The 16,889-nt window shown below is 42.1% G+C and overlaps 1 protein-coding gene across 3 annotated transcripts in view; it reads right to left on the reverse strand.

The window, feature by feature from the left end:
- adgra1b (adhesion G protein-coupled receptor A1b) overlaps window positions 1–16,889 on the reverse strand; it is a 211,245-nt gene that overhangs the window by 127,451 nt on the left and 66,905 nt on the right. For all 3 annotated transcript variants that reach the window (XM_032541028.1, XM_032541026.1, XM_032541029.1), the window contains exons 9-12: window positions 13,223–13,442; window positions 12,585–12,734; window positions 11,034–11,195; window positions 10,480–10,716 (exon numbers count right to left, since the gene is read on the reverse strand). In XM_032541028.1, coding sequence (XP_032396919.1) covers window positions 10,480–10,716; window positions 11,034–11,195; window positions 12,585–12,734; window positions 13,223–13,442 — 769 coding nt within the window. The remainder of the gene's footprint in view (window positions 1–10,479; window positions 10,717–11,033; window positions 11,196–12,584; window positions 12,735–13,222; window positions 13,443–16,889) is intronic.

Below are 16,889 nucleotides of genomic sequence, written 5' to 3' on the forward strand. Positions count from 1 at the left end.
TTATAATATTCAGGCATGTAGCAAGTGGATAATGATTGGACAACGATCTGACACTAGTTGCTTTCTTTGTCTACATATACACACAATGACATTTGCTTTTGTGGGATCAGCAACAGCCAACAAGAGAATGGACAAGGTCGATAAACAATAAGTCTCCTTTTTTAATCAATGTGTGTCTTACATGTAGGGTTGTTTACTAAAACCGGTTCCAAACGGTAGCATTCAGACGAGAATGGACATTTCGGTTCGTCGACTGAAATATTTTAACTGTTATGTAACTGCTATTTATTGTTAAATTATTCTAGTTGTGTGTTAGGTGACTTAGGTGTACTTATAATATATTAAAGTATTTTAAAATGTCAATATTGTCATGGTTGGGGTCCAGCTGGCCGTGAGTTTCGGTTTTATTATTTTTTCTGTATTTTCTGTGGTCCTGCCCTGTCCCCTGTTTTGTTTGGTTTCTCCCTCTTTCCTGTCGAAGCCAGCTGACTACGCACACCTGCTCGTCATCAATAATCAACAGCTCCCGCTGCCCACACCTGCCAGTCATCAACTGCTCCCGCTGCTCACACCTGCCTGTCATCAACCATCTCCCACAGTAGCTCTCCAGCCACTCTTCACCTGATTGTTGCTCCGGTCACACTGGTGGACCTCGTTGGGTCCGTGTCAGTTCCTCAGCTCAAGCTCCCGGTTCTCACACGTTCCACCACCCGTGTTTCGTCCTCGGATCCTGGTCTCCAGATATCCTCAAGTCCCAAGTTTTCCCCCAATACTTCCGGTCCTCCGCTTCCTTGTTCCTGGCGTCCATCTTCCCACTCCCTATCCCTTATTCCTTATTATCGTTAAGCCGTGCACTTGAGCCTGTCTGTGCTACCGTAACAAATATATTGTTAAATTGAAATAATTTTCAATTAAGAAAAAATGAGCTCTTAAAATAAAAGAGCTCTTCTTTGATGTCGTTTTTCAAGAATCAATTTCGCAATCGGAATAGTTTCAAAAATACCGGCTCGGAATCGATCAGGCAAATATAAGTATGTATGTAAGTAGGGTTGGGTAAACGATATCCAACCCTACTTATACACAGACGTACAGAAAAGGATCTATTTAGACATGGTAGCAGCATCGCATGACTATCGGATGAACTGATTGTATATTGGTATGGCTATCCATGACAATCAACCCCTATGAATTCTATATCTATGACGTTCCACTTCCGGGATTGCTGCCGGAAATTCTTTGGATGTCACTCTTTACGGCTGGATGTCCGTTACCTTCCGCTTTCTTTGTTTTGGAATTCTAACCCCCGGTGGATTTCTGAGGACTATGGTTACCTGGTCCTCAGATCTCTGCAGGGTAAATCCAGACAGCTAGCTAGACTATCTGTCCAGTAATTTCTTGGATCCAGGATACTATGCATCCTGATAAAGTTCTTGATAATACTATCCACCCTTCACCATACCTAGAGATTGGCGTGGTTTTATTTCAGTTGGCTTAATAGCCGGTTTGAGATGATCTTATGGAAAGTTCCCCTTGCCTCGCTCAAGGTATGATGAAGGGAATGTGACAATGTTGGGGGTGCTATTTTAAATCCAAAGGCCAAGGGAACTTTATCAGGATGCATAGTATCCTGATCCATGAAATAACTGGCCTTTAACATGAAAATGTGCCTGCTTCTATGGGAATTTAACATAGGGGGGTGTATATTTATGCCACCTGTATTTTAAGGAAGAACATTTATTTATTTACAATACTGTAGATTATTCATTCAAAAAGAAATTGGTGTCCCTAAAAGGTTGAATTTTCCTAATTTCTTTTAAATTAAGGCATTAGCTTCTTATGATACACCTGAAAATATATGATTTTCTCGCCTAAATTTTTACCCCCTAAAACATGCTGCAGTTTCCACATGCTTTGGCCCTCTGTGATGACCCTGAGGTCATTGTGAAGCTAACACTCTCAGTTTGTTGTTTCTAGTGGCATTGTGACACTAGGCCTTACTGACACAGAGCTACAGAGGTTAGAACACAGAATTTCTATTTCCGTCCATGTAAATCATCTGAAAAATTAATAAAAAGCACTACTGTAAGCATATTACATGGGCTATATACTAAAATAGTACCCTAGCCACATATCTCAACTTAGAACAGAAAAAATCCGGAAGAAAATGACTTATAAAATGGATTTTATATGAATGTATTTCTACAGATATGTCTGTACGTTTGTCTCATTTGTTATTTCTAAAAAAGCCCCAAAAATGCTAAATACATAACTTCTGAAATACAAAAACCACATCCACATCACTCATACACATGCCTAAAAGAAGTACATACATAGATTTATAGGAATAAGTAATCATAATTTGATGAAATGGTGAAATGACATAAGACGGCCTTATTTTTGCAATGAAAGGGCTGGAGACCATCCCAGGGATAGTTTTTTTTTGGCCATGTTTGATATCATTCAACTCGTCTGCCTATTGGCTACACAGGAATGCCAGTTTTATTACCTCTTTCTGTGACTGGTGGGATATGCTGTCAGTTTTTCCCACGTGGGCCCAATGGGGACTGTGGGATTTCATTGGTTTAGCTTGGGAGTATCTTGAGAAATACTTATGCTATTGGCTGAGAACAAAGTTCATTGGAAACTGCACAACCCACAGATTCTAGCGTTGTGCTGAGTGAGAATGTAGCACGCACACGGAAAAAGATAAACGCGATCAAAACCGAGAAATGATGCATGATCTAGATTTCTCTACGTCAAAACTTGGCCAGAAACTACAAGATTGTGAGGGGACCAGATAATTTTGGATTACAAGGCTTGGATATTCTAATAGCTTGGCATGTTGGCGAAGTATGAATACCACGTTTATGGCGATATTTCACCGCTGTGATTAAAGACACGAGGAGACAGGTAGGAACACACACTCAATTTAGACTTGAATCTGTCTGTCTTGCTTTACTTCAGAACATGATTATAACCGTTGTGAGTCACCTTATTGCTTGTGTGTGGGCTCGATGGAATCATGAGACTTTAAGCTTTCTAACGATGTATGACTTGAGCGTGTTTATGACGGTTTAATGCAAGTAATAACGTCCTTTTATGGTGCGTTCCAATTTCGAACCACCAGTGGTACAGTGGAAACAAACAGGTTTTAACATCAATTTCCAAAAGAAGTTTTTTTATCCTTTTTTTTTAATTAACTTTAGCATGGGTGTGTAAACTTTATCAAGCCTCAGTATTTGTATATAGGTAGCCATGCACATACTTAGACTTGACTTACCTTTATACATGCTTTATTGTTCTGTTATGGTTTGGAGTTTTTGCTTTGGGTTCTTTTCCTCTTTTTTTTTTTTTAATCCTGTCTTGTTTCCTTCCTGGTCTTGTGTTGTTGGTCCTGTCTTGTGTTCCCTCTGTATGTTCTGTTTCCTGTTTTATTTTGAAGTCTGGTTTTTGTCTCGTCCTGTCTTTACTTTACCTTCCGGTGTCTTCCCGCTCTTGGTATTACCTGACGTCTTCCACCTGCTTCCCAGCCCTCTTGTCACCTGCCTCTCGTTACCTCGTTACCTAGTGTTTACTATTTAGTGTCTGTGCTCCCCTTGTCAGATTGTTTTGTCTGCCTGTTCCGGCCTGTTTTTCACTTTGTCTGCGTTCTGCTGTGCTTCCTTCAGTGTGGATTCCTTTTGTTCCCGTTCATGTGGCCTTTGTTTTTTCCCTGCCTTTGTGCTCCTGTTTTGTCTTTCCTTTTCCCCTGGACCTGTTTGGAATTTTGGATTTTGGACTTTGTTTTTGCATTCGTTGAATACTCTGTTGGTGTGAACTTTTTGTGAAAATAAAGCCTCGTAAACTCTCTCCTGCCTAACAGTTTCTGCATTTGGGTCCTCACTTCCCTTCACTTAACATTGTTCATTTTTAGTTTACTTTAATAATTACTATTTTTATTTTGTCATACACAAATCACAATTGCACTGCAATTGTTGACAAATGCTAATGAACAGAGTTTTGAGGAAAAATAGCTTCATAATGCCTGAAAACTGGCAAACCCACTAAAAATAGGAAGAGACTTCTGGTGTGTCATGAAACAAACTGTAAAAACGGGTTTGTGGTCTAAAGCAGCATGGAGGCCAATGAAAATGTTACGGTGGTTACTTCTATGTTCTGTCTCTCCTTTTAAAACACAGTACCAACTAATTTAGAAGGTTGTTTGAGTGCTGCTTGCATGGAGACCGGAATCTATGGCTGAGACGATTAAGAGTTCTAGAGGAAGATGACGAACTGGGGGGGAAAATGAGCGTGTTCACCAGGGTGTCATGTTTCCATCACCGCCGATCGGAGCTGGAGCAGATGGAAACCCTTGACTACCGCAGAGTCAATTGTCCAGGCGGGGTGTGATTTGTGAAGAAATCCAATGGAAAATAATCTCAAACTTAACAAAAAAAAAAGGCATGCCGGAGAGCGGAGTTCACTATGCGCTGAAAGCAAAGTACTTTCACCCGAGAAAGACTTCTTTCTTTGGGAAAGTTTTAATCCAAATCCGGTCTTTTTCCTAATTTAACGAGTCGTTTTGGTGCCTAGTCATCGCCAATGACGTCCACTTTTTCTTACTTAATTAATCCATGGCCTATTTGAGCTATTTAATTGAAATATGGTCTCGGCTATTGGTGAAGAAGATGACCACTTTGACCACTGCAGAGGAAGGAATATATAGAAATCCCATCCCAGTTAAATCCCACCCTGGTCTTGGGAATGAATTCTGATTGTAAAAATTTTTACGGAAGACAAAAGCCAGATGTTAGTTGGTGGTAATGTTGTTTTTTTCTAGTAAAAAAGGGGCTTTAAAGAGCTGCTAGTGTGACTCTAGATTCATAGTCTTGTTTTTTAAACACCAGCCTGAAGACAGGCTTATTTTGTCACATAAGCTAGAGGACTACATTTGGCCGGCACAGTGAAGATGTCAGCACAGCTGTTCCCCCAACACCAGGTTGGTTCAGTACATTTGAGCGTCTCCAGGGTGGATATAAGCTGCTTCAGTAGTCGAGAGACTAATAGGCCTAGTTAGGATTTCTTCTTTGGTATTTTGGTGTTTGTTTGATAGATAACAGAGGGAAAAGACACATTTGGGAGGAGGACATGACACAGTCCAGACCGGACTCGTTACATCAGACCACAGGGATGCTCATGACACTTCCATGATTTATGGATTCTATTGAAGCCCCTGAAATTTCTCACTTTTTATGTACAACAGGGACAGTTTTATTAATCTAAAGCCTAGGAAGAAAAGATAGAGTTTAGCTTCATCTTTCTTTTGACCTTCATCTGTAGACTAAATGTATTTTACGCCCCTTTTAGGCAATGTGTTGGCACAGCAGGGCCATATACTGTGTTTCTTAGTCTAGTTGGATGTCCCAAATGGCTCTAAACGGTGCTGAGCTTCTACCAGACTGAGACAGAGAGCAGAACGCTTAGCCAGTCAGTCAGTTGCATGAGGATGGAGGGGACAGCCAAGCCGACTTTATGGGGAAGTCAGTAGGTTTTTAGGAGTTAGCCTATTAATCACTTTTAAAGCCCTTTTTACAAGGTTTGTGTGCCACTGTTCTAGTTAATGACCCTCGGGCTGACTGCTGTTGACATCAACACTGGAGGTCAATAAAGATGTGTATCACGCAAGCTTATACGAGCTAGGTCATTTGGTGCATACATAATTCAATGACAAATTACAATCTTGACAAATAACGGAACGGTCGCTATTTTGGCAAACCAAAATGTATAAAATGAATCACGATGTGCCGACGAGGAGTGTTCTTTTCTTTCTCACTGTTTGTATTTTTTGTTGTTTCTCCTTTGCTCGATAACAAGCGGTGGTGCTGTGTGTCTATTGCAGCCTTCACAGTAAGCTGTTAAACTGATGACTGATGAGTCATAGGGGGCTGTGTGTGTGTGTGTGGTGTGTGTGTGTGTGGTGTTGTGTGTGTGTGTGTGTGTGTGTGTGTGTGTGTGTGTGTGTGTGTGTGTGTGGTGCTGTGCGTGGTGTCGCATTTCTTTCCTTCTACTGATATATCAAATATTTTTGAGTTTGCCTTTCTCCTTAATTCAGAATGGCTGCTCATGTCGTTGGAGTGTCTCAACTGCAGATGATCTCCTTTACACTTCTGCTTCATTTAAACACGTGGTGCTTTTGGTATTAGTTGGATGCATACTTTAGGCGTAGGTGTATAAGCTTTACTTCGTCCCCCAACTTAACACTGGCTTAGGCAGCCTGCTGTGAGACCCACAATTATGAGATTCAGTTCAGCTGAATGATGTGCGGTTTCGTTATTGTCATGGCAACACTTACATTTGATGCTTTGAGCATTCAGATATAAGATTATATGAGGCCACAAGCCTTATGTGTTGGAAACCTCTGGGTTGAATAACCTTTTGCTGCAACATCAACACAATCCTTAAGATGGTGAAACAAAGGTACCAACCAAGGATGTAAACCTTTGGAAACTGACTTTTACACGTTGTTTTCAGAGAAGTAGCAGAAAACCTTCATTATGTCGGAATCAGCAGTATGAGTTCAACTAGAAGGGCACTCGGAGATTGCAGACCTGTTCCAAAGTATATCTTATCTTACAATGTTAATGCAGTGTGATTTTCCACAGTCAAGAACTATTTTTTTTCAGATTATTCCGAACACATAACGCCCTATCTCGCAATGTTAACGACAATGAAAAATAGTTTGTGTATCTGACCCGTGATTTGGATTCACTCCAAAATGTAATAGCTTCTTCCTTAGCCCATGCTACATCCTTCCACTAAATTTCATGAAAATGGGCCCTGTAGATTTTCCGTAATCCTACTGACCGACAAATGAACCAACAAACAAACAGACAACCGAATCAAAAACATAACCTCCTTGGCGGGGATTCTTGAGTTCAAAACATAGCTTTAATTAAAGAATGAATATTTAACAGTCCAATATAAATGATTCTGGTAAACAAAGCACTTCTCATCACATTAATCTCATGTTTAAGGCAGACTGCGGCCTGCAAAGCTGGGGAAACTCCAGGCTCCTTCTAATACATTCACCCGTTGGTGGCACAGCTTGGGCCACATGCGCATCTCTCAGCTGACTCTTGACATTTGCATAATACAATAAAATTAGATTCTTAACTTCATTTCAGTGCAGTGCATTCACACCTACATGATTTATCTTCTTGATTTGCTTAATTTAAGAATAGTTATAATAGTAATAATGAGGACCAGTGAGTGAGCTGCCTTGCACCTATATGAAGCTAAAAGTTTAATCAGTATGTCTATATCGCTCTCTCTACAACTCAATCAGCTGAGTGAGGATGTTCACACTTTCAAGAGAAGCAACGAGTACAAGCAAGCAAGTTTTTGCGTGCGGTGTTTAAATGTACAAAGTTTTAAAACTGCCTTTTTGAAATTCTAAAAGATTCCAAAAGATAACTACACACACAGCACACATACTGGAATACTGAAATTTAATAAAATGCAATACTGAACTTAAAGTAGTAGAAAATAAATAAATAATGAAAGTGTATAACAAGAGGGAAGACAATGTCACATATGCAATTTTGATCATTTATCAACACACTGTCCCGACAATTACACAGCACAAAACGACCTGGATGGGAATTCTTTGTGTGTGTCTGATCATCTGTGTGTGAGACAGAGCATGTGCTAGTATCACAATGCCCTGTGAATGGTAGAAAGGTGGGGGGGGGGGTATTGTTCCAGGGTGGTGATACCTCAAACCTTTTGTAGGCTGTTGAAGTCATGTTCATGTCCCACAACAATGACCATTGTTAGCGAGTGCTCTCGAGTAGGGAGACGATCTTCACCCCACAACTTTTGCCGAGGAGCTGGGGAAACTGGGCAGCTTTAGGTGTGAGAGTGTGAAGCGTCCAGGGAGGACAACATGTGTTCATTTCGTCATGTTAGATGAGGTGGAAATAGTATTACACTTATTAATCTCACACTCAAAAAACTGACCTTTATAGAGATTCCACTACCCAAATTTAGCAAGTCCCTCAAAGTAAGAGTGCTATGAAAACTCCATAATGAAACGCCAAAATGCAGGAATAAAAGCAGCACATTTGCAAAATCTAAGCACAGCCAGTGGATTCATTCCAAAGATATCTCAATGATTTTAGACTGTTTGTGCAGAATGATTCTGTATATAATATATATTTAAGAAATCATCCTCTTAGGTCAATAACTGTATATGATAGCTTACTCCTTTTGAGTCTGATTAAAATGAAATGTGTGTAACCCTCTCGCTACCTACAAGCACTCCCCAAGACTCCTGCTGTAAATTGGGAACTTAATTTATGTGATGTTCTTGTCAACGTGCTTAGTTAAATCAAGATAAACGTAATGGAGACACATTATAGCTTTAGCCTATACTGTTCTAACCTACTATTATTATCTTATATTATGATTTCTCCCTGCCAGCTAGCCAGCGATACAGTGATGATCCCCATCCCAGTCTTAAGGGAAACCGCGGCTCTGTGTGGAGCTTAGTGACGATTGTGATTGGTTTCAAGAAATGCCATTATACCAGGGCATGTTTTCCTCCCATCCCAGAATGCTATGTGGATAGCCAGACCCGCCTTCAGTGCGCTTTGGAGGAGGGTCTGATCTCTCCCCACCCCCTTACCCGTAAAGCACCACTTCTCAGTGTTATTTTTTGACCATGCTTCCACTATGTTGTTTAATTTTCACGCTAGGTCAATCCAAGTGCCGCCACCAGGGACTTATGCGTTCTATTATCATATTAATGATCCTACTCGGAACTCGGATATCAGAATTCTTGCTCAGTGTCCGCAAGGGTTGTCTGAGGGGGGTGTGTTGCTAGGCCACGTATGACTTTTTAGTCGTAACTCCGTCTCGGATAAATAATAGAACGCATTAGCACAACATTCAGAAGCTCTTTCTCCATAAGCCCCTTTTCCCATCCATGGCTATTCATTCATAGGGACTCTGTTACTCAGTCCCCTTTTCCCAGTCCGACTCCCCGGGCCTCCAGGTACTTGGAGGTACTCTCTTTGCTGTTAGCGCGAAATTCTCCTCTGACCGGTACCGCTGGTAATCGAGCTGGAGAGCAAGCTCAAAGTAAGCGTAACTGTAGCACGGTGGACAGCAAGAGTCAATTAAGAATTGTAATACAATTAATGATGACAAAGTAAATTTTGACCAGTTTATGGGGGGTACTAATTTCGGACCCTGTTTGGAGTGCACCACGTGTCACTACATCCTCTCATATTTACAGTTAGTGAAAAGCTATACTCACCGTGCTGGGAGATTCATGTTCGAGTATGACTCAAGGACACAGTGCCAAGACTCGGGGGTTATGCCCAACAACGCAACTTTTACACACTTGAACTTGACTGTCTAGAGAAAACCTTGACGGAGAAAGATGTTTTCTCCCCTTTTGCCTCAAAAGAGTTGATTTTGAGCAAAGTTGTGGAGTGGCCTATCAAACTGCAATTTTGTCCTCCCCATGATACAGCTGACTTAGCTCGCTTCCAGAAACTCATACTTACATACAGTATATGCACACATTCTACACATAGCCTGAAGCTAAAACTAAAGGCTGTAATTGCTGACAAAACCGCAGAGACCTGACACCGTCTCACCACCAAAGAGGATGATGAGGGAAATGAAATAAGCACGCAGACTGAAAGACAAACACACACCCATGCACTCTCTCCCGCTGATACACACTGACATGCACAGACAGGGCACACCCGCATGCACACTGATGAATTCATCGGCGGAGTGAATAGCTAGAGGGTGCAAACTGTTCAAATGTTTCAGAACTATGCCACTGCAGTGCCAGGGGATGTTGAATGTTTTGTCTGCCGACTACAGATGCACAGTGTCCCTCGTCCGCTGACATGGTATTTGTCATTTGGGATGGCTACAACCAGGCCATGGTGGGGCCGTAGTTGATTTAAAGTGACAGGGACGCAAGGCCATCTTATTCATCACAGGGGAGTGGCCGGCATTCACTGACTACCAAATTGCCGTCCTATTTGCAGGCCCTGCCCCGACTTCAACCCCACCTATCACCACCTGATCTATGACGTGCCAACAAACCCAAACAAGGTGTCATCTTGCTGGGACAAATAGGCAACAACAGACTTAGCGGCAGGTGGTAATCCGTCCCGCATGCTTCAACTGTGTGGTGTTGGAGAATTCATTTTATCGTGCCCACGAGCTGCTGTACAAGCTGTTCTTTCGTTCTCATATTTTATTTCCCTCTCAGTTGCTATCTTTCTCCTCTGTTAAGAGCATCTTCCCTTCTTTTCTCACATTTGCATTTCAACACAGTGTCAAAAAATGCAAAAGTGTGTGGCCTTTAAAAAAATAAAAAACAAGTGGGAGGTGAGAGAGAGAAGCCCGACAGAGCCCAACAAAAGAACGGCAGATTTCAGAAAGTTTCACAACATTTATTAACTTTTGCCTTACCTTGCTGAGCTGACTGGCCGGTGAGCCGCTGTTGTTGACAGTGTGGCATTTGAAGTTGAGCAACGATTCCCCCGCGGCACTACGCTCTCTGCCCGTGTCCTTGTCAGTGTGGTCGGGGCTGTCAGGGAGGGCTGAGGTGGCGGATGATGAGGGGGGCCGTTGATGTGCCGTACAGGACAGACCGAGGAAGTTAGCCGGGTGGATCAGGAAGGCTTCCAGAGCTATGTTAGCAGAAACCTTGGGGGGGAGAGGAGAGGAGGAAGGGTTGGAGGGTGGCGGAAGAGATTTTTATATTAGTCATTAAGCAGATGCTTTTATCCCAAGTGACAGCAGAGAGGGGAAAAAAAAGACTGAAGCGAAAAGAAACAAAGGAAGCAATTTATCTTTCTCTTGCCTTATTCTTGCTATCTGCTAGAGCCAAATTAACTTCTGATTATTCTAGGCTGCAAGAAAAAAATGGCAAAGCTACGGGACATTTAGTCAGACAATCAAACTTTGCCCTCACTGAGTGTGGCCATGAGTGTGAGTGTTGCTGTTCCAGAGTGCAGCCACACCTTGGAAATGACCTGGTTGTCTCCGGTCAGTGCCAGGTCAGCAATGCGCTCCACACACTGGACGATGCGAGTGCACGCTCTGGCCTCATTCTGCGCCATCCACAGGATATGCTCCTCCACCAGCATCATGTTGCTGGCTATGTCTGATATGTAGTCCCCTAGCTGTGGAAACGCGAGCAGACATGGGTTCAAACGGGCTGCATTAACGCAACTACACAAACTGTACATATAAAACAAACACACACACACCACACACACACACACACACACACACACCACACACACACTAACACACAAAGAGGCAAACTAATCATGCACATCAATCACATCCACAACAACAGGCCCATTAATAATCTCTAGTCAGAATTGTGAGGGAGGCAATGGTGGCTTCATTCATTATAGGGAGATTTAATTTAGATTAGCAGCTCCAATGGGACATCATCGTTTCGTTGGGATGGCAGTTTGCTATTTACTTACTGTACTTTTCATTGTTGCTTGATTTGACTGCTCCTTATTGTATGAATGAGGGTGGTCTCATCAGCTATTGTCTTAGGAATGATAAAACTCCTAAAGTATCTCCTAATAATATCCCTCCCGAGTGACCTATGATGAGTAATTGGACAAGTGAGAGCTAATATTGATTAATTTCACTGACTAAGCTCTACACCCTTCCTCTTGCACAACCTGGCCTTCAGTGTGATGTGAAGCCCTCTGATTGCCTGGCCAGGAGAAGTTCAGCTAAAGTAAAACACGGCTTGCCCAAAAACAGATGAATCTTCAGAACCGTAATTGCCATTCAGGTCTAACGCTGACATGAGCAAGAGAGACATGTACGAGGTGAAAAGTTAAGCTGTCTGGAATGGATTGAAGGATTGAAGCCAGAACGCCAGCGTGTTGTAATGTCTTTTTACGCAGCTCCTGCTGTCTGTTAGGGCTCTTGAGAAGCCGTTGTTACCTCTTGGTGAGCTTAGTCAGCAGTTTTCCTGACCTTATCAACAGAAAGTCCTTTGCTTTCAGAAAACTGTGACCGAGCACATGCATGAACACGGTCAGAACAGGAGTAGCAGCTAACAATATGAGTACAGAAGTTCTCCTTCAGTTACAGTGTTAGACTTTGAAAACTACTCTTACGTGCTACTTTGTTATTTTGTCATGGATCTAACGCTACGTGTCCACAGTGGCGTTTTTTGGCATTTTATCAGTTATCAATTTCTTCTTAATGATCACTGACAAACAAGGAAAACAGGCTCCACCATCCTTCAACCGCAATGGCTGCACCTGAACGCTTTCCTCTTGGGCTGTCTGCTCTCATATTTCAAAACCGACCGACATGGCGGGTCATTTGGAAACTCATTTTAGGAAAATAAGAAATGTGTTTCTGAAAAAAAATGTATGTGTGAAATAATCTATGCAGTTGCTGAATCTGTCTTCACTGCATTCAGGGCGCTACCAAAATGCATTGCCAGGCCATGCCAGTGGACACGTACCATTAGGCTTAGATCACATGTTTGAAGTAAACTGGCTGTGGTGTATCTGTGTGTCCACTCTTACGTCTCTACGTTTCTCCACCAGCCTTGTCAGTCTCTCCACCAGGTGTGTGACAAAGATGACATCCATGACATCTGTGAAGTGTGCCGCCCTGCTGGTAAAGGCCACTAACTGCTGGCCTAATGGCTGAGCATTGGTGGTATTAATAGTGATCTGGAGTACAAAGGAAAATAAACAGAAACATTCAAACAGGATGATCACGCAGTCTGTCATCATAATTTGGCACACACACACACAAAAAGCTCTGACAATATGTAATAAATATAAATCCCTGCATTGCTATTTTAATGGCATGCATAGTTTTGATCTTGAATACTTTAACGTGGTACAGTGGTCCCATGAGTAATGCAGAACAAAAACAGCTTGTCATCAGTCAGTTTGTATTATGCATGTAAAGGCTTACATGTACAGATCTGCAAATACCGGCAGACTGCGGATGAATCAGTGGAGATGTTTGTTTTTGTATTCTAGAAATATGAAGTTATCAAATCCTGCTGTTAAACAGTGCGAGCAGGTTAGCAAACATGTAAAAGTCAACATGCTGAACATGAGTACATTTGCAAAATGTTCATTGGCAATGGGGGGAAAAAAAGTGTTGAAAAGATTCCGTGACTGAATCTGTTCTCCATGTGTGTTGATACCTGTGTGAGCTCATGCAGCACGCGGGTTAGTTCACTGGCATACAGGCACTGAGTGTAGTCCTCTTCAGCCCAGCGTCCAGCCCGGTCACAGCTCCGCCACGCCTTCTTCTCCTTCTGGCTGGAGGGGTGAGGGGCGCTGCCAGAGGGGTGGGGGGCAGAGCCAAAGGTGGCAGGGGCACAGGGCAGAAAGGAGAGGATGCCAGCTAAAGTCTTTGGCCACCTGCCACACAAGATATCAGCAATGAAGTGTGTTTAGGAATCTACACTCACTGCACCAGATGGCAATTTCATACTCCCTGTACTTAGGAAATTATTAATTTGCATATTTGATTTACAGCTAGCTCTAATTATTTTTGCAGAAGACTGCCAGGTTCTGATACTTCATTGTGAAACAATTGGTTGTCTAAGTAATGATTTCTGACTTATTTAACTGTATTTGCTAACTTTATTAATCAACTTCATTTCCTTTCCACTTTGTGCACCATAAGACTTAAACAAGATGTGTTTGATAGCAGAATGCCCTTAAATGGGCACGCCGCCAATTTTACGCATCAAGATTTGTTCACTCTTCATGGGGAGTACTACTGCCAGCAAAAACAGTTGTATAATATATGATGTGGCACTAAATGAACTAAGTACCGTCTGAAAAAAAATACCCTGAGGGTTTCATTGTGGTTATTTTAAAGTTCTGCGTTGGAACTAGAGATGTTCCGATACCAGTATTGGTCTTACCTCTAATTCTGCCTAAAACGTTGGTATTGTATCAGGAAGTATTGGAGTTCATGCACCGATCCGATACCACGTAAAATCCCTAAAGAAAATCTATGTAGAGACATTTATTTTATGTTCTTTTTCTGTTATAACTGACTATCAAACTGGACGATAACAAAAAGTTCTGTGGCTTCATTGTTTGAGAGTTTAACCTGGGGCAGACCGACAACAAAGATAGAAATCATATCACATCCATACAGGAATATAAGTATACAGCTGTTAAAACAAAATAAAATATATGACACACTGGTATCGGTTGAGTACTCAGTATCGGCCGATACGCAAGTTCAGGTATTAGAATCGTGTCAGGAATAAAAAAAACGGTATCGGCCCATCTCTAGTTGGAACATAAATATTTTTTCCAAAAAGCTCGACAAATTCAGGGCATGGATGGGGGAAAGACACAGAAACTTAGTGAAACTTAGACCTTAGTGGTCCCTTAATACTGTATCTGAAGTCTCTTTATATAGACCTTAGTGGTCCCCTAATCCTGTATCTGAAGTCTCTTTTATATATACCTTAGTGGTCCCCTAATACTGTATCTGAAGTCTCTTTTATATAGACCTTAGTGGTCCCTAATACTGTATCTGAAGTCTCTTTTATATACACCTTAGTGGTCCCCTAATACTGTATCTGAAGTCTCTTTTATATAGACCTTAGTGGTCCCTAATACTGTATCTGGAGTCTCTTTCCTAAAATTCAGCCTTGGTGCAGAATTACAGCCACCAGAGCCAGTCCCACAATGAGCTTTCCTTAGGATGTGCCATTTCTGAGTCTGTAGCTTTTGAGAAGGAGAGGCAAGGTGGAGGGTGGGGGTGTGGCCTTGACCAACTGTCACTTTGCTCATTTGAAAGCCATGATGTCTCTCTCTCATGGGTGGGCAAAGCAGAGAAAGGGAGATAACCTTGCCCCTTATGACCTCATAAGGAGCAAGATTTCAGATCGGCCTATCTTAGCTTTCGTCTTCTCAAAGGCAGAGCAGGATACCCAGGGTTCGGTTTACACCTATCGTCATTTCTAGCCCCTGGGGGACTAAAGGCTGTGGGAACTCATGTTAATGTTAAAAAACCTCATGAAGTGAAATTTTCATGCCATGGGACCTTTAAATATACTGTATGTCTTTAAATATAAAAGAAAAATAGACTAGATTTGTTACGGGACATAACAGGAGGAGGACCCAAGAGCAGAGGCGGGGCAGGCGGGTAGAACTCAAAAACGTGTTTATTGCAGTCCAAGGGAAAACACAGAAAAGGCAAAGTCCCAAAAAACAGGTAAACCAAGGAACATCAAAAAAAACCAAAACACACAAACAGAGCAGGGCTGGTTCCAGGGGAATACTCACAGAGAGCAAAAACAAACGGACGGGAAAACTCCGGGAGCGAGGACACATGTAGCACAACGGGCTCGTGGACGAAACTAATGGTGCAGCACAAGACAATGGGAACACAGAGGTTAAATACAAGAGGTAACGAGGTAATGGGGAACAGGTGAGACGTCAGGTGAATCACATTAGGGCGGGGCTAGACAATCAGACAAACAAAGTGAAGTTAGACAAGACAAGACAAGACAAGACAGGAAGCTGACTACCAAAATAAAGCGGAAGCATAACAAACACACACATGGAAACATAAGACTGAATCTATGACACCAGACTAGGGAGAAAACCGGGACGAAAACACAGGGAAGGCCAGACGGGAAAATAACCCCAAACAAAAACCCCAACCCACAACAGATTGCCAGTTTCAATTAAACTCAACGGCAAGTTGTCTCCCCGGAAGGGACATCTGTATAAGCGCAACGTCACGGTGACGCAGTCTTTATTAAATGGCCACAGCTGGAACGCGACACAGATGGGTGTGTATATGCAGAAGAAACCTGTTGATGCCTGTTTCTTCCTGAAGGGGAAATTCAGCCTAAAAGATTCATTACAAGTGCTGTTCGTATTGGCCATGCAAAGTTCAGTGAAGTCTCCTCTGGAGCAAGAAATAAGACTTTGTCAATAAAGCCGTCAAGAGCCAAGTCCTGGGGCTGCTCTACTGACCAACCTGTGATAGGAGCCGGGGTTATTTCACGGGGAAATGGAACATTTTCATTTTCTGGGTAATGCCTGTTAGTGTTTCAATAAAATAAAGCTCATTTGAGTGTAAAAAGGCCGCCAAACTTTCACAGTCCACTACATGTGAATCCATTTCCCAGATAGTAAAAGAACTCCAGGTTTTGTTTCTTGGCACTCTTGTAGATTAAAGGGCTTTTTCACTGTTCAGCCTCAGGAAAGAGCTGTTGGTGCTCACACATACCGATTCATTTGTCTACGATCAGCGGGGAAACATGCATCTTATGTAGAGCCCGACCAATAAAGGATTTTCAAGGCTGATACAGATATGAATATTTGGTTATTTAAAAATCCGATATATCGGCCGATATACAGGATATTTTTTTTTTTAAATCCAGAAACGCGTAACAAAACACTAACAGATTTCACTAACATTAGTTATTTGTAGTAATTTATGAGTTCTCACTAAAATAATATAATAATAACTTCTTTTATTGTCACAACAGAACAGAGAAACATCAAAATATTATGAAGTTCAGATAAATAAAATGTATAAAAATTCAAACTAAAGATATGACACTTAAAGTCCTTTGCACAAAAACACAACAGCAAAAAAAAAATTCTGTGTTGCCAACAGGGACGTTGTAGCATGCCTTCTGGTGGACAGACTATGAACACCATCACTAAGAGGGACGTTGTAGAGCGTCCTCAGGTGGACAGACTATGCAACGCCATTACTAAGAGGGACGTAGAGCGTCCTCTGGTGGACAGACTATGCAACGCTATCACTAACAGGGACGTTGTAGAACGTCCTCTGGTGGACAGACTATGCAACTCCATCAC

Source organism: Etheostoma spectabile, chromosome 17, assembly GCF_008692095.1.
Source record: "Etheostoma spectabile isolate EspeVRDwgs_2016 chromosome 17, UIUC_Espe_1.0, whole genome shotgun sequence".
Classification (NCBI taxonomy): Eukaryota; Metazoa; Chordata; class Actinopteri; order Perciformes; family Percidae; genus Etheostoma; species Etheostoma spectabile.